Source organism: Varroa destructor, unplaced genomic scaffold (assembly GCF_002443255.2).
Source record: "Varroa destructor unplaced genomic scaffold, Vdes_3.0 BEIS01000004.1, whole genome shotgun sequence".
Taxonomy (NCBI): Eukaryota; Metazoa; Arthropoda; class Arachnida; order Mesostigmata; family Varroidae; genus Varroa; species Varroa destructor.
This window is the reverse complement of record NW_019211457.1, coordinates 3369226-3392532: the sequence shown is the minus strand read 5'-3', so window position 1 is coordinate 3392532 and position 23307 is coordinate 3369226. Positions and strand designations below refer to the sequence as shown.

At 40.3% G+C, this 23307-nt stretch overlaps 3 protein-coding genes across 22 annotated transcripts in view; 2 read left to right on the top strand and 1 right to left on the bottom strand.

The window, feature by feature from the left end:
* Positions 1-48: 48 nt before the first annotated feature.
* LOC111250188 (uncharacterized) lies at positions 49-22257 on the top strand. 17 transcript variants are annotated; one of them, XR_015327430.1, is made up of 6 exons: positions 49-205; positions 1010-1218; positions 1877-2021; positions 14273-14474; positions 19352-19460; positions 20624-22257. XR_015327430.1 is itself a non-coding variant. In XM_086988625.1 (5 exons), exons 3-5 carry the CDS (start codon positions 1135-1137, stop codon positions 2937-2939), a joined length of 369 nt encoding a protein of 122 aa, XP_086844751.1. In that variant the 5' UTR covers positions 50-205; positions 660-746; positions 1133-1134; the 3' UTR covers positions 2940-3258. The 17 variants fall into 17 exon arrangements, 10 of the variants coding, with proteins under 10 accessions (XP_086844751.1, XP_022660761.1, XP_086844752.1 ...); XR_015327428.1 differs by having other exon boundaries at positions 19793-22257; XR_015327429.1 differs by having other exon boundaries at positions 14273-18146.
* LOC111249498 (uncharacterized) overlaps positions 6237-23307 on the bottom strand; it is a 33172-nt gene continuing 16101 nt past the window's right edge. The window contains exons 1-5 of one of the 4 annotated variants that reach the window (XM_086988621.1): positions 16371-16511; positions 13209-13379; positions 9039-9228; positions 8325-8440; positions 6237-8179 (exon numbers count right to left, since the gene is read on the bottom strand). In XM_086988621.1, the coding sequence (XP_086844747.1) occupies positions 7951-8179; positions 8325-8440; positions 9039-9188 (495 nt within the window). In that variant the 5' untranslated portion in view covers positions 9189-9228; positions 13209-13379; positions 16371-16511 and the 3' untranslated portion in view covers positions 6237-7950. Of the gene's footprint in view, positions 8180-8324; positions 8441-9038; positions 9229-9671; positions 9911-13208; positions 13380-16370; positions 19274-23307 lie in introns of those variants that run through there. The other 3 variants (XM_022803428.2, XM_086988622.1, XR_015327424.1) reach the window with 3 other exon arrangements.
* cold (coiled) lies at positions 18641-22257 on the top strand. Its single transcript, XM_086988623.1, has one exon. The coding sequence runs from the start codon at positions 18641-18643 to the stop codon at positions 19121-19123; it is 483 nt and encodes a 160-aa protein (XP_086844749.1). The 3' UTR covers positions 19124-22257.

Genomic DNA, 23307 nt, shown 5'->3' with positions numbered 1-23307 from the left:
CGCGGTTTACATTTATAGCAGACGATGTCGGTGCGCTGCGCCCGATCAGCTAAAAGTATAAATAGATGTAAGCTCGTTGGGTATTTTGTTAGAACATTAAATTTTCTGTGCGTTTGCGACGGCGTATGTGTTGATGTCGAGTCTCGCACGAAAAATGATAATCGATGAGAGCGGTTCTCAGTTTTTGTTGTTTAGTTAACGACAGGTAAGGTGAAACCTATACTGAGTCGAGATCCCGTCAAGGTACCGTGCTTCATTATTCTTATCATAATGCAGGCAGTAACCATGGTTTGAACCACCTGTTGATCCGTGCGGCGTAAAATAAAATAAATCGTATTTAAGTAGAAGCGCTAATTTACTAAAATTTTTACTTAGAAAAATTTTTATTTGAATGCTGATCGCTTAAAATACGTAATGAGTGAACATTTTGACAATGTGCTGTTCATCATTCTATTGTGGGACCTTGTAAAACTGCTAATAGTCTAAAAGCTGAAGGATATTATAATTATATCGCAAATAAAATCTTGTCCTTACTTTGGAGGAAGGCATTAAAGGAATGGCATTGCTTATCGTTTATGACATGTCTGCAGCTTACTATAAACATAATGATGCGAATGACCGTAAGTCGTTGCTTACATTTTCCTCTTTTTCTTCCAAAGAAGATCAGTACATGGCTTTCGAACATTATGGGAGAAAACCGTACATCGTATGATTGTCGTACTATCAATCTTACGTTGCCCTGCAAGGTATAAATCCTTCCAGATATATATATATATATATATATATATATAGGTCTTGTTTCGATTAAATGAAGCATTCGGCTGAGTAAGTTAATTAAATGAACAAGTAATCAGCCAGAACTAAAACTTAGTTATTTGTCATATTAGTGGGATTGAGGACAAATAGTCGTCATGAGGGAAAGATGTAGAATATTTTTAATTAGTGAAAATAGTATCTCTAATAGTTTAGTGAACTGCAGTTACATATATTGAAGATTTCCGATTTATAGGTCCTAAAAAGTTTTCGGTATTGAGTCACGTTTCTGTGGCTTTTATCTGGTGCTCTTCGGCTTTCAACCTCGTCACGATGACTGTTATCCGGGACTTCTCAATTGGTTCTGTAACATTCGAAGGAATGCAATCATCGAATCAACTGACAGTTCTTGGCCGCTCAATGGTACCGCCTGAACTTCTCGAAAGGCTCGATGATGAAGTTCAGGTTTGTGAAATTGCTCCTGTGTTTGCCAATTGAACCTAGAGGCACGTGAGGTGCTCTAGGTTTGAAACTTAACGTAGTTTATTGGGGAAGACCACCTGTATTCAGCAATGCTTAACTAGGACAGTATTGGACCTAAAACTTGAAACATTTAGTTAGTTTGTAAGGTCGCTTCGGAACTAGCATCGAATCCGTGCATAGTGTACCATGTACAAACGAACTCTTTCTTGCATTATGGTTTGATTTTTCTATTGAATATCCATCAGAAATCAGTAGTCAGTTTTCTACTGCTAGTGGACTATCTCTAGTTATATAATAAAAGGGAAATGCTTTTTCATTGAGTTTTATTATATTCCAGTATTTTGTGTTAAATCAAACATGATGAAACGGTAGTATGTTATGGGAAAACAACATATGTCAGTCGCTTTGAACGATTTAATTTTTACTGCCAATTATTAAGTTATAAATGGTGCAGGTTGTTGAGTACCTTGCAGGTAAAACATGTTGTTGTTTTCATTCTTTTTCCGTTACGCGTTGTTTTTTACAGCTCTACAAAGACTCAACACCCGGCCTTGCCACCACAGTATTACACATAATGCGCATAAAACGATCTCGACTAAAAAGATAATATTTTTATTCGTTTGCCTTCTTTATCGAGTAGCTAATGCACCAAGTGCGTTCGAACACAGGTAAAAATCGTCGACATCCGAGGCTCGGCTATATACGCGCACCTGGCGCATCTTCCCATGGAACATGCTGGGGAGACTCACGAAATTCTGTGCGCAGTTACTCATCGCTTCACCCGGGTATGTAGGTTAACGTCGCTATTGCGGTCGATAATATTAGGACATAAATTTTCTATTAGCAGCAATTTCATAAATAGATGGACCTCAAATTTTTTTACTTCCTATGACAGCGCAAGTCTCTAACTGGGCCTGGATATGCAATCGGGCAAAAAGAAATCGAACAGATTATCGAAAAAGAGTGAAAAGAACGTTTAGCAAAACCATAATATTAAGTTGAATAGAAAATTCCTGTTGTTTTTTAGCTTTTTTTTTCTTGGTTAATTAATTAATACATCCAGTTCAAGATAGTATTATTCGTTTACTACGACTTGCGCCCATCATTCTCTTGACGTTTGTATGCCGCAAAGTAAAAGGGTTTCGTCTTTGGAAGCGATTCATTTGTCAAACCATTTGCGGACTTTGGCCTCTATTCTAAAGCGTCAGGCCTACTGGCTGTCCAGCGATGACCGAAACCAGGAATGATCAGATATAACGATGCCCGGATTGTCAGCTTCGCATTGAATGCCCGTTAGCGTTCGCTGGATCATCAAAGACGTGTGCGGTGTAACGTTGCCATGCAGTAGTTTTACTTTACGTTGCTCGTTACCAGTTTGTCATTTTCATAGCTCATACGGATGTGTTAATCTGTGTAATCGTCTCTTCCCTCGTTTCCTAGCGTTTGACTAGGAACTCGGTGTACTATGTGCAACAGCACTCCCTTTTCATCCCACCATTTACAAACATGAAGCATTTAACCATGAACAATTTTACATTTAAGTTGAAATTTCCGTTTTTGAAGCGACGAAGTCACACCTGGCAGGTAATAACGCTCACTCGACCCTCGCCCTTGGCTTCGCAATCGTCTCGACAGCATTTCTTTCCAATACAAAAAGTACTGACGAACTCAATGCCGATTATTCATCTTCTGGAGCTTCATGACTAAATGCACCGAACTTCCGCTTCTAACGACAACAGGGCGAACATTCAACAGTCAAAATAATCATATTGGACGTTTCGGTTAGACACGATCAACCGATCTAACGCTAGCGCCATCTGTCAGCTCCAGCGGGAACTTTTTACTCAGCATAATATATACATAAGGAATTCAATACGTTTACATTTAAATAACTCATATCTGCTTCTGACATTATTTTATTTGCTCAGGTGGCAAAGTTTCGTTTAGTTGATTCATGGATCTAAAACACTGGAGTCGTAAGTCGTGAACCAACTAATTGCGTATTGTGTTCTCATAATATCTCGACAGGACTTCCCTGCCATAATCGCTGCTAAGGACTGGGAGCTCATGGTTAAAGAGACTGTGTCACCTCGTAGAGAAATCATTATGGTGTAGCTTGACCAAAAGGTAGTCCAAAGAACCTAAGTAATCTGTGACAATCATGAGGGACCCCGTGGTATAAGCCTGTTGCCATTTCGTGATCTCGCCGTGTGGCCTCTTTGTTATAATAATACATTACCCATGTATAAATATTCTGTATATACATGGGACAAATGCTGCAAGCCTATTATATCATTTGTAATAAATGCGTTATCTGCACATTTTGCAGTGATAGTACCTATTGAATGTCGTTATTTATTAACTAATGAGTCAACCGTATTCTGTTTGCTGGTTACTGCTAACAGCGAAGGCCGTATCGTTCACTTTGTCAGCGATGCCATTAAATGATATCGCTTTTAAATAGTGTTGCCTGCTTGCTGTTGTTTGATTATTACCTTTGGGGTTCTATTGCTACTTTATATTAAAATCTTTTAAAATATTTAAGTATGATATATTAAAATCGAAATATCCCTGAAGTAGGCTATTTATTTGCGCGTTGCTGTACAACCCGTCCTTCATATAGCCTGGGGGTCCATTTGATCATCTTGGTTAATTACATTTTATTAACGCAAAACTTAGAAAGATCGGAAATTTTTCGTGCTTTTATCTTTTTAAATCCATACACCTGATTAATGTTATCCTTATATAGGCAACAAATCCGTAACCAGATTCACTTTGCGTTTTTTCAATCCAGCAGACGTCTTCTTCATTTCTTCATTTCTGTAATAATCTTAAACATACTGCTAGCTCTTCAGCTTTAGAAAAATCAAACATTAACTTACTATCGGCGTCACCTCCTGACGTGTCGAATAGCACCAAGTCCGCGGGGTAGACCCTATTTAGCTAAGCTCCTCAAAATACCAAATAAAAGAAAATAAAAAATAAAAGCGTTTATTTATCGCGCGGTGTGAACTCTGCTCGTTTCAACCCTACTGCCGCTGCGTGAATGATGATTGAAAAGTAACCGAAGGGAAGAGTCCTTTTCGTACCAAAGCTAGTTTTCATGCCCAGAATTTCTGCCTAATTCGTCTTCTACTTTTCCGAGCTGTAGTCGTTGTCCTATTGACTAATCCTATACTCGCTGTTCTGTCTATGACTAAGTTAGTCATGGAAAAACGGCACTTCACGTTTGAATTCTCGCGCTACTATCTGTCCGGCCAAAGAAGGAGAACGACGAAAAGGAAGCGTATACATTTGTTCGGTTTGGCCAATTTCTGGTAGCAGTTGCCGCCACCCGCTTTCAGCTTACAGATTCGAGGTTAAGTCGCTAACAACAAGAACGAGCAGTTCTGTCGTATCTAGTTACGCTCCTCTTTTACTGTTTCTTTTTCTCGTCGCTTTTTTGTATTTACGAACTCTATCGGTATATAAGCACCTGCCTGTGTGCGGCAAATGGTCATAGGAGAATTTCAAGTCGTCCTGTACCATGCGCCGCTGTCGTTTCGAGGCATTGTCCCGCAAAGCAAGAACTTCACCGATAGACGGAACGCAATTCGAAGCAGCTGGGCGTTTAAGAGGGGAAGATAAGTTGGAACCAATGCAAATGTGGTGCTGCCTTCAAACCTTGAGCTCTGTGGGATGTGTTGTTCTCTGCTCATCCTTCGCTTCTTGTGCTCTTTCTATTGCTGATTCTGTTGCTGTTGTTGCAACAGCAGCTCAACTGCTCGAGTTACAAGTCCCTACTGTGTGTTATCGCTTTACTGACGCGCTAACATGGTTACTTTTGATAATTAAGAAATCGTCGCTTCTTGTCGGTCAACACAGACATGCATCTTGCTGCTTGCTGTGGTTGCTTTCAAAATAAGTTGTAGCCTGGAAATGCAAGCGACTGTCTTTTAGCTGGTGTTTCTTGGATTTTTCTGTTCAGCCTTCTCGGCCCGGGGGAGTGGTCGCTGGCCATTGAAAATGGTTTCGCGCTGAATTTGTTAATCCTGACGGACTGCTGGCGGTTAACTGTTTCAACATGCCCATACATGCAACCCTCTTTTCCTTTCTTCCGAGTCATACCAACTAGTAAACAAATACAGGCAATTCGGATGGCAGAGCCTCCCCCATGCTTGCAGCTGAAACGTATCACTTTGGTATTGCAAAAGGCAGACTCTGGCGAAAAAGCGCAGAATGATGGCAAGAACGAAAGCTTTAGAATTAGTTGGGGAAACCGGCCAAAAGGCGTGAAAATGCGTTGTGCGTATTCTAAAACGCTCACGGCGGCGTAGTAGCCGCTGTTTGACAGCTCTCGCATCTGTTGATAAGAAGGCGGCATACATAAAGACACACGAACGTGTCACACAATAATAATAATTTTAAATAGCAGAAGGGTATGTACGATAATGAGTAAATTCCTCCGAGTTTCGATTGTATCATGCAGCCGGGTCTTAGCTTACGGAGTGCAAAAGTATCCAGTAACCATTAAACTTCTAATTTCTAATCTAGTAATCTAAACAACTAATCGATTTAAGGACATTTGTTCAAGCAGTTCATGTTTAAACGTCCCAGATCCCTTTGGTCACTTAGGTATTCTGTTCGCTGGATCAGATAACATATCCAACTGGTCATTACTTACAGGCAGAACAGATTATACGAGACCAATAGACATCAAATGAGATTATCACCAAAGAATTAGCGAAATGGTAAACTGGGATGGAGAGGCACAACGGCTTTAAGGGATAATCTTCTAATGCCAAGTAGTTCATCTTGTAATTTTCTATTACAAAATGATGTGATTTCTATTAAAGGCAAGCACTGGGTTTGTCCTAAGTTTGATCTGGCAATACTGATCTACTGATAACTATTAATATATAGACATATGCGTGTACAGCAATTGCAATAGTATATTCGTTATTAACGGAAGTGAACCATCATACTATCAGTGCGTCGGAAGAAATGATAGAATCTTTGAGTTATGTAAAGTATGAAGTTAAGAAATAGTTTATTAATTATCTGTTTATCGTATGAAATATGACAAGCGTAAAGATTTAGCTTGTTTTAGCCATTTTTGTTTTTGTCTAAAAATATGTACACATCGCATACTACACTAATTTCTCTTAGAAGTTTGTCTAAAATTCGTACAAAATTCATCTATATAAAGGCATGCTTTCTTTTCATTGAAATGTGACTGGCGCAAACGCATGAATCATCTAAACCTTTTGAAACCTTCGCTTTTTGTATATAACAATAGTAATAATAATAATAAATACCAATGTGCGCTTCACTAGACCTACATAAGATGCTAACAAGTATATATATTATTAGCAGGTTTCCGGGCTGGCAATTTCTTGGAACTTGAACAGAAAGAAGCTTGCAGGTGGGGCTCATATCGCCTTTGGTACAGACTTTTCTGTTCAGCATGGCACTCCATGCACACTCATATATATGTATATAATCTATATTATGAATCATGAGGATTCGTTTATTTTTCTTTTACTTCCTCTCAAGCGGCATACGTACATACTTACGTAGTTGAACTACAGTCATTTTATTGAGTCGTCATAATCCACTTGTTTTCGAATTTGTTCGATCTTTTTATTTTCCTGTGTATGCGCCTCCATTTCCGTACCGAAGAGCAAGCTAACTGCGAAAGACAAATGTGCGCTCGTTTTCTTGTATAAAAATCCGTTACGCATATCAAGAAAATAAGCAACTTCTCCCTATTACCTTAGTCCAGTACTATTGATCCGGATGCCATATGCAATGCGGCTTTCACTCTATACGTCAGCTTGTGCGAGTTATTGACGGAAGGACGTATATTTTATGGAGGGATAGCTTCGTATAGTTCAGAGTACCTTAACGCTATCATATTTTGTTTATGTGTTATATATATTTAAGAATATATTTATTAATCTTTACATATTGCATAGAGGTATTGCTCGATGGAGTTCCATACTGGGGAACTGCCGGATAGGCAGCCTGACAAGGTGGTGCTATCAGGTCTTTGACCTGTCCATTTAAAACAAGAAAATTATATCGAATTGTTCGAAATACCGAAGACCCCGTAGGGCTGGACCTCACTAATGAATTACTAACGTTCTGATGTCAATGGATGTTCAGCTTTTTTTTTTCTGAAGTAATTGACGTCCGGATTATGCCCGGCGCTATCCATTACGTATCTACTGAATGTAGGAAACGTTTAGGAACGAGCGGCACATATGTTTCTGACGTGCTGTTATTTCCATTGCTGTTTAGAATACCCTTTCTTCGCTTTTTTTGCTATAGAGATACAGGGCAAAAAAATGTTATCGACAAAAAAACTTTGAACAGTTAGGTCCGTTAGAGTTGATTTACATTGCCAATGGGCGCCCATTTAATAGTGGTTTTGACTGGTGATTCACGCTAAAATTGTACATTCATGTCAGCTTCGCTTGACGGAAGCAGCGAAGGCCTGCAAGGAAGTCGCGCCCATCTCCACCCTTAACTCTTATAGGTACAGGTATATTCGTAACGTAATTACTTTCCATTCAAAGGGAATATCTTTTCTTTTTCTTAGAATCAGTTCATCGTTACGTGCACCTAGACAGCAGGTACGAAAGCAAAATAAAGATACTGCGGACGGCACCTTATAACAATATGAACTTCTCTTGTGCCATTCGGTATGTAGATCCAGCACAGATACTCTTACTAGATTTCGGTTTGACCATACTTCATTCTAGAAGATGACGTTCCAGCGATTGGGGGTCTTGTGGGCGTGTTAGACCTAGCGAGAGGCGGAGTAATAGAAACGACGGAAATGTTAATGCTTCGATGCGATACAGGGGTTATCGATCGGCCCGAGTGTAGAGGGGTACCAATTCCTGAAGAAGAGGTGCCAGCTCTCGATGAGGTAACTCGATGCAGTCCTTTATCTAACCTGATTAAGCAACAGCGTCACGTTAAACTCCAGGCTAGTATACGTGCACTCATTCCAATTCCTGAAGAGGTGTTCAATGAAATAACGTCTTGTATCAAAAGCAAAAAACAAAAAACATTATTGAGAACAAAAGTTATTGACAAACCTATCGGACAACTTCCTGTGCGGGGTGCTCTGCTGAAGTTGTGATCGACGGGGAGACGACACGACGCTTTGCTGAAGTCGAATATCAACCTGGTCTTCATACTGACTCATTGGTATCTTGACGCAAATAAAGTAAAAATTAGCGAGGAAAAGAGATTATTCGGCAGTATTGCTTAAAGGTTAAATTAGAATAACCTTATTCAAAGGTTTCGTGTGTTACGCAATACTGAATTCGATCATCACGTGTTAAGAATGTAGAAAATGTCCTTAAAGAAAGACATACTTCATATAATTGGTTTCGATGGCGAAAACATATAAGCTCGATCATTTGCGTACATTTTTCTAGCAAAATACGAGGCACCCTGCACCTGCTGGTCATTCTAGTTGTGATCTTCAAAATGCAAATTTTCATAGTCCTTAAACACTAAAATAAAGAAACCCCTATTCTTAAAAACCTATTAGGTCAAATACGCTCGTTACAAACCTACTGCTCATTCCGTGACCAGGTAGAATATATGACGAGCACAAACAATTAAAACGTTCACGATAGTAATTAAATTATATTTTATTTGCCCCATTCGAACAAATGTTTCAAATTGTATGTTCGATATTACTGCTTCAGGCGGCTGGCTTTATCTGACATGAAAGGATTGGGACTTAGATACAAGTTTTTGCCAAATAAATGTACTTTATGAAAAAACATTATCATACAAACCATAACTTCAGCAGCGGAATCCTGTCGTTGTGCGGGAGACCTCACAGGGGAACGAGTTCTTGTATGCGGCCTTCTACGAGCCTTCTTTCGAAAACGCGATAATGGTGGACAGGGATCCACCCCTCCTGGTAGCGGGTACGATAAATACATAAAGCAATATATACCATTGATTATAATGATTCCAAGTATCCTGCAAATGTCCACAGATTCAACAAGTGTAGACCAAAATTATCTTATTATCTTTTTGAATCTGTAATTGCTGCCATATATTATCAACGACTGTGTTTGCCGTTCAAATACTGGAAACGTTCACTAGTGTTTTTGCCTATTTTCTATCAGTAAATGAAACTACTAGAAACCATATTACCTTGACAAACTGAGGCCTCATGGTAAGGAACAGATTCAAAGCAGATCATAAGTCTTATATATATATATATATATATATATATATATAGAAGCTATAGATATATATGTATATATATCTATATATATATATATATATGTATATACTCTTGGACCTGAACTAGATTAACGACAACCAATTGAAATGTACACACCTTCCATTTAGATTATGTACAGTTTTGATTCACAATCCAATACCGATAGCAATCTAATCAGAGCTTAGTGCCTTACTCATTTGGGGCTTAGATGTATCGATGTACCATACGTCCGTTATTTTCACTTCACGACATCGTTTGTTTGACGGCACAGTCGTCACAATAACAGCAGCAGTATCACGGATGCGTTACATTCTATCACTTTTCATTGCCGTACCTAATTCGCATACATCAATAAATTTTGCTCTGTGCTGCTTTCCTTTCGTGTGCTTTTTTTTATCAAGACATACACAAACATTTATATACCCACACAAAAACACATACGTTCGAAAAAATTACCTTTTCTGGTTTTGCCTTGCTATCGTAATCGGATGAACAAACGACTATGACAAAATTTTACTGCAGCGGAGCCTACTTCGTACACCTCCCCTGTTTCGAGGTATTCCCTAGCCGCTCCCTGAACACACCGGCTATTAATTATTGCCCATGTTTTTGCGGGCCTAGCAGGCTGCCAAAAGTACGGACCAGAGCCTGTGAGATTAGTTTACACGAGGAGTCCGCAGAGTTAAGGGAGTTAGTCTCTGGCGCAATGAGTTTAGCTTGCAGCTCTCACCATATTCTTTCAGGCTTGTTTTCTCCCTCTTAGTTCCTGGTTCTTCTATGCCCTTCTCGCACATTTGTGATCCCTTTACTACGGGTCCACAATCAACTCTGCTGTTTGTCGTGGAGGTTTATATTCTTTTTTTACTCAAAAACTCTGCCCCGATTTCTGCAGAACCGCTAAGAACGCAAAGGCGAATTAAATGCGGGCGCGTTTCGCATTAGCAGGCGTAAAGAAAAGAGCGCGCCAGGTGGCAAACGTATCCAGACAGTATCTGCATTATGGAGCTCGCGAACCGTAGGCTGTGTGCCTTCGAGCCTATCTCAGAATCCCGTTCTCAATTACGTCTTTTCACGTGCAATAAAGAAAATTACATCCATCGTTACTTATTTTATCACCGACATGGCCGTACGATGGTTAGAATTGATGCTATAAGGCATATAAATTCTCTGTAGAATGAAGACTCTCGCTGAAGTGATGAACTTGCGAAATAGGCAAGTTTGAATCTGACAAGGAAACAAAAACAGACGGCGCAGATCCGCAGTCTTCAAAGCTGCTCCTTGGGTTTGTTTTTTTAGAAAACTTTGAAAATCTAGTAAAGAGTACGAAAAACTTTCAAGTAACTAGCACTATTCAGCAAACCTGTAAGTACGACTTTCACTAGCAAAAATGGACCATTTCACAGGAAAGTTAGTATGAAATACACTATGCATTTATGTGACATGCTTGCAGCCGACTGTTGAATTAAACCATTTTAAAAATAGTACCAAACATTATTCCTAAAACATTTCGTAAAATTGCACCGCCGGTGCTAAGTACTGCTAATTTTTGGAAATCCTATTGATCGGTTATGACTACAACGGACCTGAGCGAACTCTTCTTTGAGCATTTCGAAAGTCGAATATGAGTACAGAGAATCTGTATTGATGTTAATCGATCCGTATTTCATTCAAAATAGTTATGGATACACCCTCTTATTTTGTTTTGTACTTTATGCGCGGATGCACCGGCTACATTTCATCTACCTTCGACTACAATGGCACTTAGCATTATTGACAGCTTTACAAAGTTAAAGCACTTCTCACGGACCTCGGCATGCATACTTTTTTTAAACGCACCTTTTGATGCCATACGCACGCACACACATGTACGCGTACTTTACACGAGATCGAGTTTAGGACATTCGGAGAAAAGCAAACAAGTCTCGTCTAGCTGGAAAAGCTTGAACTGCTAAAAAAAGGCGCATGTAAGCATCGCTGCTACTTCATTTTTACCACTATTTCAATGAATAAGTGACTGCTATTTTTGCTTTGTTTGTTCTCATTTCGAAATTTTCCATTTGTAGCACTGCGGCTTCGCCCTCGTGCGTCGCCCTAGTCGCCACCCCGGATCGCCAACCACTCACAAAACATCGCTTTTGCGCCTCTACTCACTATAATATTTGGTGGAAGTAAAGACGGAAATTTCAAACACGGGACCTTTCACCGTCTTCCCTCTTTGCCTACTTTCTCGTCACCGTCTTTTTCTCTTTTGCTTGCTGCATGCGAAGAAACGCATGTGGAGTTTGATGACCATCGTAGCGTCACATGTACAGCAACAATTGTGCACGATGCACTGATGGCAATTGCTGACTATCAGTAGAAATAGTTGGAACACGAATCCAGCGGGTGCAGAAAACCACGCACTTTATCCCAGTCAGCAAACAAAGGACCAATGAGCGGCCAGAAGCATTGTCGCCTTGCATGATGCGGCCATAACAAATAAGCGACCCACCGACCTACCCACTGTTCGTCCGCCCACATTGTGCTGCCTGCCGCCGCGATGGCAAAATTGAAAACACCGCACCATTCCGCGGCGGATACCAACGATTCCGTGGCGCCTCAAAGACGCCCCAACAGGGATGCCTTGAGAAAAAAAACTAAGGAACAGACCAAGCTAGCAAAGGCACAGGAGCGCGCTTGGAGGCGTCGTAGGGTATAAGTGTCTTTATCATTTTTTCCTGTTCTGCAATTATTGTCTACGACGGACGCACGCTTACACAATATTAGCAAACTGTGCTAAGCGGAGGCGCGAGGGTTTGAAACGGAGACATGCAACGCCAATCGCGTTAGGCGCCATCCTTTCTTGCGCATGTAATTTACGAGCACGCGAAACAAAGTGCTAGGCCTCATTCTACAGGCGGTCTATCATATTGCTCCATTGCTCTCCGACACGATACTGCCGTTGTACGCGAATAGCAACGGTTTTTTAGGAGACCTTTTAGGGATAATGCTGCTGGAGGAGTGTTGAATGTTGAGGAGAATGTTGGCCTGGGTACATCTGGTTTGTTTGGTTACGATAAACTCTGTTGCGTGACGTTCCAGGTTCGAAGCCGAGCGTAGACATAACTTGTTTATTACTGGAAGAGCTCAATTGTCTAAAGCACTCGGCTGTGTGCAAAAATGATTTTTCTAGGGCCTATCAAAATCCTTCACTCTTTATGTTCTCTGTCTACATTTTTTTTTACGAGTTCGTCAAGAAATTCGTTCCTTACTCTGATGTGTTTCAAGCTCGCGGACATCCTGGGATTAACGACTGCCAATTGACAGCAGGTAGAATTAAAGAACATTTTTTTCTCATTTCTTTGTTTTGTCTGGAGTCAAATGGCCAGTATTATGTTCTAAAATGCTAACTAATCTATCGCATCTTATTTTATAAAGAGAAAATGTAGCCTCGTTTGTTTGATATTTGCATTATGGTCCCATTTCGATCAAATCGCTCCGTAATAATATGACACTAGTGACAGAAATAAATTTTATGACGAACTCCATGTAACCCGTCGGAGACCCTAATCATCTAACTGAATCTGACTGATTAATACTACCTGATCTACGAAAAAAAAAAGCAAAAGTTGAAATATATAACTTTCGTTTATCTTCTGTACATCAAATTTCGTAATAGAAAGCATACATCTAAAGTAATGCCAAACGGCCTAGGTACCACGCGGAAACAAATAAAAGATAGTGTGCTTACGGCTTTATTTTATGCTCGAAACGGTGTCAGTTTTTAGCCATGACGAAAACCTAGAATAGGAAGATCTTATGCAGTCAGTCTTGCCTATCTTCGCCAGATGTCCATGAAAAATCGGTGTAGTCACGTCCGCTGTAAACGCGCTCTTTCAACGGAAAAGTCAATCAGCTGAATCTGTATAGGGTACAAGGCGCAATATTAGACCTTAGCTTTTCACCCTCCTTACATAGCTAGGTACAAATATCAACTATACGTTCTATGATATATAATAGTATCAACTATTGATGTCAAAATTTAACGAGCGTGTTTACTCTTTGACGTAACAAAAACAGTTAGATTGAGACAGAGATCCTCTATCTAGAAAACGACAAACGCGTAAAAATAGAACTTCATCTAGTACCTATCTGCCCTGGCATTTGCCAACGCCATTTACTAACGCATTCAGTTTTCACGCAGATATTTTGCGGGTGCGAGTAGGCCATCTGCTGTAGCAGGGGCATAATTCGGGAGACATGACTGTATAAGATACGGGAGTAATATACCCGCTAGGGCCAGTTCTGCTAGCGTGCGGATAAAATAGGATGCAGGACTTTAACCCGATTAGTTATGGCCAATAGACGTTGCTGCCTTTTTCTCTTGACTTCATTCTCGCGGTAACGTTCGAATTCGGCGGCAGCTGTTGTACTTAGCGGTGCGCTTGGCTGGCTGAATTTGTTCTCGAACGGAAGGGTAGTACCACCCTCAATGTGTGTGGGTATTTATGGCTAAATATGTACTTTGAATGCGTTGAGGATCGGCTAGATATGACTGTACGCGTGCACGAAATTGGAGGTGATGTGATTCATTCAATGAAGCAGCTCAATTATAAGGACTTCGAAGCGGAGTTGTCACCTTTATTGGACCGGTTTATTTAATTGTGAAAAAGATTGTTGATTAATGTAATTAGTATCGCTCGTGAATTTTGTCTTACTATTTTATTACAACTGTTGGAGAAAATAAACCAAGTAAAAAAGGGTTCTCTATTCGTATTCAATTCACCGGCTTTCCACCTTTGCATTTGTTTTTAGAAAAATACTCGGATGCACGTGCCCTAAAAATCAACTTCAAATGCATCTTACGCTACAACGTAATCGGTAAACGCGTACGGGTAGAGGCCGAATGGTAGCAGATTTACCGGATAAAAATGGAGAACGATTACAGGTACAGAGCCACGATAGCTAAAAGTTAAAGCAAATCTTCAGCGCCGAAGAAAGCCATTTGACAGAACCGGTAAGTTCCTTTGCTACCTGCCTAGAACTAAGCTATTATGTATGTACCATTGAACTGAAACATAGTATGGAAAACTGCTGCATTTGTATGCATTCATATTAACGGCGTTATGAAATTGCTTTAGTGGATGCTCGTGACGGTAACTTCAGTTTCACCGCGACTCCGGCTTCATCTGTTTTCCTCACTGTTTTTGGCGCCTGTCTGGTATTTCGTGTCTGTTGCGTCAACGTTTGAAGTCACCCACTAAAGCTCCAATAGGCATTTAGTAGGTATTGGTGGCCATGGTAATAAAATTCCACGTTTTCGACCATATAATTGAGGAGAAAGACTACGCGAAAAGAAATTATGCTTCAATAGAAGTATACCTGCACCGAGCAGACTGGACCATACTGGCTGATGAAGCGATCAAAAGACAACGACTAACTGGAGAATCGTGTACCATACCATTCTGCAAAGCACTGCCTTAAAAGCGATTCGTAATCATACAGAAGCGCTAGACTCTATTCGGCGCCTAAGCGATACACTGCCGAGGTATAATTGCAAAGAAACAGAACTACTCTACGCTTTACGTAACCAATTCGATCTTTCAGTGTTTCTTAAAACATTACCCAATATATGCCAAAAAAACATATTCAGGTAATGCCTCAGGTAAGCTTCTGTCATACGTATTTAAGATATGAACTCTCAATCTGTATCTCCCTGCCGAGAATTTTTAGGCTAACTGTTAAGAGTGCTCTGGTCTCAGACATACTGCAAACGACCATAAGGCGTCCGATGTAAAGGATTTAAGGTTGAGTCTATCAATAAAAGCCTAGTATCATCAAGTGTAACAGCATGCAAACTGTTCAAAGCCAAAGTTCATATCTATCTATATATATATATATATATACATCCATATTAATATAATATTTAATTCTTAGAATCACCTACAGACCGAAAAGAGGCACCAATATGCAGCTATCCGAAACACAATTCAAATAGGCAAAGTTAATTAATATATCTAAGTTTGGCGCCGCAGTATCTTGCAACCTTAAACAGTGTTCAAACGAGTCACTTATTTCAGACTTCTCAAGACATTTCTGCACCCGCTTCGTTCGTGAAGATACAGGTAGGGTTGTTACAGGTTACTGTAAACAAGTACCTAAAATGGGTAAATAAATTAGATTTAAAATCATCGTTCGAAAATGATGTGTCGTTCTACACATCGGGCACAGAAATCACAATCATACGTATTCGTTTGGCGGGCTCAAACTAAGCCACAATATCGGAGTGTCACAGCGGTCACCCTAAAACACAGAAAATACGTAACAGATATAATTCTACGCATAACACAGCACTCTAATTGGATGTTATGTTCAATCGTCCTAAAAGGCCAAATGTTGTATATTAAGCTATTCAAAACATATGTTGGGCCGCGCATGATATACACAGTGTTCGTATGATATACAAGTTTAAAAAACGTAAAGGTACAATGGATTGTCGAAGTAAACTAAAGTGTCGAAGTAAAGTCCGATATAAGGACAAGAAGAATTCCCATTAATTCTCTATAGATTGAATAACGTTGATAAACTTCGGAAACGGTGAGTTTCGATACGACCGGAATAAGTTTTAAGTCTCATGCCATAAGTTCACCTAAATGGCCGAATAGCGGTGCGTAAATGATATAGTCTCATGGAAAGCCTCTCGCGCGCGGGGTGGGTAGTTTGATGCAACAAGTAAAAATAGTAACATGCTTGTTTAATGCATACGTGCACCATTGTCACAAAGTTTTCAATTAAAGCGTATAATCATATATTACGTGCAAAGCATTTTCAATTTTCATCATAAAACTAGGAAAAAAGAAAAGACAGCTATTATCTCGCTATAGCCGTCACCAAATGACAAATATCCACTTACATGACGCATACGAGACAGAATATGTAGAGCTCCATTATATAATCGCCGTTCAATAAACGTTTGTACTCTCCTTAGTCACTTCGGTATTGACAAATCTTTCAAAAGCGCCCTTTAAACCTCTACGTCCTCCGAAGACCCTTCAAGTCCGCACACATATACTTCTCACGTACGCAAGCGGGGCACTGCGCAGAATGTTACACGAGTTAGGTCGGTTTAGCTGACGAAAATGGGAACGCCTGCTTGGCCCCCCCCTTCTGTTGTTGGTGAAATCCTATCAAAATGTTTACCAATATCTTCCGAACAGGTTTAGCAAACAACGATATCTGTCCTAGCTAAGCAGGGCAGGCCGAACTAAAAAATCTAATGTCCAGTGGCTTAATATTACATTGTAACGGTGCCTACGATATAAATTGCTTAGTAGATCGACGCTCACTAGTTAGAGCGCTTTTTACGTGTGACCTCTCTTTGTTTTAGGCAGTTTTAGTAAAAGCGAATGGCCACACGTCTCAGCGCTTAACTCACGAGCACTCGCTCCGGTGCTTTGCTTCTGTTGTTAAGACGAAACAGTGAGGTCGATGAGTCCCGTTTTCATCCACGATTAGCTAAACTGTCGAAGCACACAGTTCGGCACTTACTGGCAGATCTTGTAGTCTAGTTCGTATGACACGATTTCCGACAAAAGTGCTTCCCCAATAATGCGACAGGAACGGTCCAATGTCCGGAAGTGAAGTCAGAAAATGTAATTTATTACAGGGCGGCCCGAGAGTCTTCTATTATTGTCGCTGCTAGAACAACGGCTAAAGCCGCTAGACAACAGAAACGAACGGAACGAAACAATTGGAACTCGTAAGCCGTGTGTTCGATTAATCACAATTACCTGCCGTAGTATCTAAATTTTAAGTCAGGTCGCTTTCTAAGCCTTCACAGAACGAGCACAAAGGTACATCAGTCGGGAGTTAAAGTCGGTTTCCACTACGTTAAAGACGCTCATCTATCTGGCGATCACTTTTTATACAATTTTTTTTGCATAAACGCAACGTCGCAACCGTCGACGGTGCCGTCGTAGATGTCGCTGCAGCGATGGCGCGCCACACAAACAACACATGGGATAAGAGCGTCATCAGCAGCAGCTCTGTAGCGCCAGAGAACTCTCTACTGGCCGCGTCATCGGGGACTGAGTGCCTGCTTCCGGCGACGGCAGAATAATGGACAGACAAATACAAAGGAACGATGGGGGAACAGCTAAACGTAACGCTGTTGACGCCAAATCGTTCGTTGATAGCCTAGCGCCGACGGACGTTACTGCACTGTTTCGGTGGCTGGTGCCATGGCAACGAGAATAAATGCTGGGCCTCCCTTGGCTCGCACCGCGTCCATGTGCCGATCCATAGACGACAATCTATGCCCGAATGCACCAGCAGCCGCCATCATCGTCGAATATCATAAACAAAACTGATAGCAATAGAAACAGGAACACCAATGCTTAGCTAAGTACTGAGCGTCGAACGCCGTCTTCTGGTCGCGCTGATACCTTACGGACTTTGACAACGAAGTAACCAGTGTTTAGCTGTATAAAGCACTATACAACCAGTAATCACGGATCAACAGTGAAGCTGACTGACGATGTAGAATTTTTTTAACGGTGGCAGCCTGGCAACTATCTTACATTGTGGAGAATTGTTTTGTCCCATGTGATTCAGCAAATTTGCTGGAATTTCTGTGCCGATTGGTTTTATGCATGAGCTTGCGCCAAATAGAAATGCTGAGGATATAAGGGTAAGGCGATTTCTACAAGACCGATTGAAACAGTATTCAACAGGAGTATTTAGCATTTCTAAGCTTTTTTGCAGTAAATTAAACTCTGGAGCATACTAACGGGAAATGTGACTAGTTGAATCTATTGTGACTACAGTGAATGTGTCTATTTTAATGGAGTCGGAAAACACTGATAAACAGATCAATCGTTAGAGACCTTCTGGTCGCTCTCTGTTCGCTATAGGTGTCATCGCTGACTAACTGGACCACGGATCTTGCCAGGCAGTGCAATACGAACTTCGTCCTTGCAAGCTCTAACGAGCGCAAAACAACGGTGCTCTCAGATCCTCCAGAACAACAAACGAATCGCTATATATATATATATATATATATATATATATATATATATAGTCCACTTTCTCCACATAAATTATTACCTGTTTTTGAGCGACTACAGCTAATACCTTCCATCGACCGATAAGCAAAAAACCACCAATTAAGAAAAACACGAAAAAATGCCGTCGGATCAAACCCCATCTCACGAACAACTATTCGTAGTCGCTGCTCTTTATTTACTCGTAGTATGTCCAACCGGCGTCCTTTCACTGGAGTGTTACATCTGCACGAATCAGGACGAGAACAATTCGAAATGTACGTCGACAATCCAACTTTGCGAGCCCCACCAGGACCGATGTATGACCGAGGTCCGTTGGGGGTCAACGCCCTATTGGGCGCCCACTGGCGAAAAGCAATTTTATATTTCGAAGTGGTGCTCGAATCAGACTGTCTGCGACTATACGACTCGACAACAATCAAAACGCTGCGATCGAATTTGGTATAACGACTGGGAATGTTCGGAGTGTTGCACAGGTGACCGTTGCAATTACTATGTTACATTAGACGCGTCCAGTGTAAAATCATCTCTAGCCTTAGTGATAGCCTTGGCGTTTTTCGTCTCACGAATTCAAGCCTCTGTTCCAGTGGCCCACATCTTCTAGATGGCCATGTGTTTTTTGTCGTAGTTCCTGTTGCTTTCACGACAGCTTAGCTGACAAGCGATCACCGTTATATTAGGATGTTGATACAGACAGGTGGATAAAATGAAACACGCAAGCATCCTTGTCGCGTTCATCCAATCGAACGATCTCCTGTTGGTCCAAAAAACAACCAATAAATATATATGAAATAAGCGTGTGAGTAAAAACTAGATGCATATGCCATTACAGAACCGTCGAGAAATGGTGTCGGAAAATATGCGAGCGAACGGCGTGAGTACAGCAGTATAAGGACTCGTGCAAGTTTTCGATGTTAAGGACACGGCCTCTGTGAAATAAGGTGCCTGGCTTATATTTCAAAATATATGTTCGATATAGGAATGCATATGGAGATGTTTCTCGACGAAGGAATATCTATATGCCATGACAAAATGCAAAAATATTAATATGAAGCATACGTAGCATTAGGTATATTGAGACCCTAACAATGGCTGCTGCCGAGTGCTATGAAAGCCAATTTTCACGATAGCCCTGAACTATTCTATTCTGAAGGGTTCAGTCATATTTACTCGATGAATACCTGATCAAAGATACGTTTATACACGTGTACCTAACAAAGTACTAAGCGTGCTTTCTGTATTTTTTTAATGCAAAAATCATTACACTGAAAAGAAGAATATAATGGTAGTTAACGCAGAACGTGATGGATGGCAGAATGAGAACGTTGGTATAGGCAAGTATAGAGCCGAGCATCGTTGTTCGAGCAGTGTTTGTCATCAGATGAACCTGAGTGCATCCGTTTCGTTTATGAAGAGGGACAGTAAACATGATAATGTTATCTTCTGCAGTGAACGACGCACGAAGAAGGAATAATTTAATGAGTCTCCTACAGTTACGAACAATTACACGGGCTAGAAAGCAGCGGGAATATTTTCGAAAATAGAGTATCCGGCGAGTATGCTATATTCGAAAAAAATAAAGACGTATTACCTAGGAAAGGGAGCAAAATTGAATAAAACTGAATTGAGCGTCCTGTGTAGTATGCGAAATGTGCTATATGAAAATCAATGTTTAGTAGTATATTTTAGCACAAACTAATCCATATTTTTAGTAAAACAGGCCAACCTTACATCCGTTTATCGAATCATGCTACCACAGCGATTTACGTTGAAATCGACCGTAGCAGTCCAGCTGATTAAAGTTGGGCCTACTCACTTTTCGTAACTCTTATGGCCGTGTACGAAGGCAGCGGTATAAGAAAGCCTGAATACGGGTAACTTCAGCCATGTTGCAATTGCCGGGGGTTATGCTCTCGTGAATTCGCAAACGAAACTAATAGAATGGAAAACATTTAGAGAGATTCGCACCCAATATCAAATATGTCATCTGGCAACACAGGTTTTTGGTCTCGTTCTAGATTGAGTCCGTTTTAAGACCACTGTCTTTCTCTGTGATTTTGTGTCTACATGTGTATATGCGTTTGACAACGAAGTTCGCCTTTAGCTTTCTTCCAGGTGGCTGAAATGAGCGCTTCAGGAGGCGCAGACATTATATCTCTCATTCCCCCATGTTCTTCATGACAAATCTTTATTTTTCTTATGACAATGCCGAACTGTGCTGAAAGCGGCACCGGCGACGCGTCGCCGTGCGACGAAGAACCAAGCTGGAGGCTCGGATTTGCATAGGGGTCATTGTTTTTCTAACAGTAAAAAGTGCGCCTACAGATCTGATAGTTCCTTTGGCGCTATTCCGCGGAACATGGTTCAAATACGGCTAAGAAAAACTTCTGCGCCTTCCCCACCCCCAAAAAAAATTAATATTTTTTTTACAACACTGTGTAAAGGGAGCGTTATTCGATGAAACAGAGATCGCACAATTCCGCCGTTGCTTCTCACACCTGTGTGGCCTCTCTCTATATGAAACGCACCTACTGAAAAGGAACAAAGTTGTAAATAAGCCAGAGTATATCCGCATGTTCTATTTTGTGTAACTTATAGCCATAATAGCCACATCAACAGGGATAGTTATGTCTCGTTAATGACGAAACGATATCTATAAATGTATGATATATCATAGTTGCATACATTTGCATAGAAAGTCAAAAATTCAAATGGACGCTTTCCTCTATGGCGGTACCAATGTACGACACGTATAAAACTTTGAACTTCAGTCATAACCTCTCCTGATGATTAATTTGAGTTGGATGACATTGTCATTCAACTCCTTCGTGCCGCAATACTAATGCATTATTGAAGCACCATTCTATATATATATAATATATATATATATATATATATATATATTACTAGACTTCACCGACAGACTGACATATTACAAATCAATAGCAATGTGTACAATGAAGCAGTAAACTAACGAGCACTCCAACGAAGTGAACTGTTGCATGCGTAAAATAACGTGAATGTAAAATCCAACCGTGTGTATAGCAAAGTGTCAACAAAACAGCTCAGTTAGTAATTGGAATGCGTGTGTAGTTGCGCATACACATCAGAGTTCTTCAAAAAAAGATACCACCTAAATAGCAACCAGTTCTGTTGAGCCCGAATGGATACGTCGTTAAGATTTTTAATTTTTCAGCTGTTTTTTTTCTACGGCAGTGTTTGTTATCACCGTTATTGCACAAGATGGCGCATAAGTCTCTGGACAATTTCAAGAAGGGTTCCGGATACTTGGAAAATTGAAGTTCTAGCCAACCCTTTAGAGGTTTTTTTAAGACTATCGAGAAACTTTTTGATTAGGTTATGTATAACGTATTGAATTTGTGATCTGTTTAACGGTGATCAGTTTCCAACGACAAATCCATGAAAAAATCCTATACAAATGACTACGGGCCAGGAAGGAATATAAATGCTTAGGTAAACACACAGAACTATGCTATAGAAACACACAGATTATCTGGACGGTTTTTATTAGGTGACTAGGAAACTGAAAAATCACTTCATGTTTACACATCTGTATTTTCCAGATAATACGTAGGCAAGTCTATTTCTACAATTAGTGATTGGAAACAACCAATTGTATCACTGTATATTAATCGTTGAAAAGTTCCACTCATAAGATGATGAACTGAATTTACTAATAAAATATATGTGCATCAAATAAATAAAAACAAACATTAAGCCTATCCTTTTTTTTAGGTATGAAATCGCATGAGTTTAAATTGGCAGGGTCTAATAACCGGTTCTTAATTACCATAGACCGATAGGATACAACATTTGTAATCCACGTAAGGCACATTGACTAACTAGTTAAAAAGCGGTGATACTAAAAACAAAGAAAGCGAGATTCATTATGGGGCGAAACGCGGTGGGTCTGGTGGTAGAAGCGGCCGAAGTGTTTGGCAAAACATGTTATAATCTCAGGCGGAACGATGTATCCATTATGGTATTATTAGCACAACAAAATTGCATTCGGCCTGTTAGAAGGCCCAAGAATCAGATTCTAGCTACCGAATTGTTACCAAGTTCAAATGTGGATATAATGCGAACATCCGTAGCTTTTTGATTCCACAACCGTAAATGCCATACATAATGCTTGTCAGATTTTATTTAAAAAATGTCATATATTGAACATAAGTTGTAAAAGGTGGTTTAAGTTCTACACAAAATCAGTCTCAAGGTCCTAAATCCATCATAGAAGCTTATATTTTACAGGAGGAGCATGAGGATCCAGAAAAGATGCTTAGGGCAAATGACTAATCTGCGTAAAGAAAAAGGCATAGGTTTTTCGATTTAGTGTGGTAGAATTATCCAGATCTGTCAAAATAAATGTTACATCCAGTTCTGCTGCTCTGGTTTAGCATTGCTTCAAACGGCTGACTTCCACCAGTACGAAACGACATGTGTCTACGCCCGGTTTCCAGCCTTTTAACCCCGCCGCCAATTTTTACTCTGTATATTGAATCACTTTGAATCTGAGTCGTGAGGCGGTCGTGCAAAAGAGAGATTATGAGATAATTGGATCCATCTCAGTGTCTCGCCAAGAGCCAGGAACAACACACTTACATTACGGAGTGTCAACGCTAATGTTAACTACTATATGCCATATTTCCGACCTGTATGCCCTGCTGTACCTTTTGCAAAGAACCTATAAAAGGGCATGCTAACAATATGCTATAATAAACGATTTGCGACAGTGTCATGTTGTCAATAGTGTTGACAATTTTGAAT

Coding starts and splice junctions, on each gene's coding strand:
- LOC111250188 (XM_022805026.2), top strand. CDS start 1,087: ATGACTGTTATCCGGGACTTCTCAATTGGTTCTGTAACATTCGAAGGA. Junction 1,219..1,876: donor GGCTCGATGATGAAGTTCAG/GTTTGTGAAATT, acceptor TTTATCGAGTAG/CTAATGCACCAAGTGCGTTC. Junction 2,022..2,799: donor TTACTCATCGCTTCACCCGG/GTATGTAGGTTA, acceptor CCGTTTTTGAAG/CGACGAAGTCACACCTGGCA.
- cold (XM_086988623.1), top strand. CDS start 18,641: ATGCCGTCGGATCAAACCCCATCTCACGAACAACTATTCGTAGTCGCT.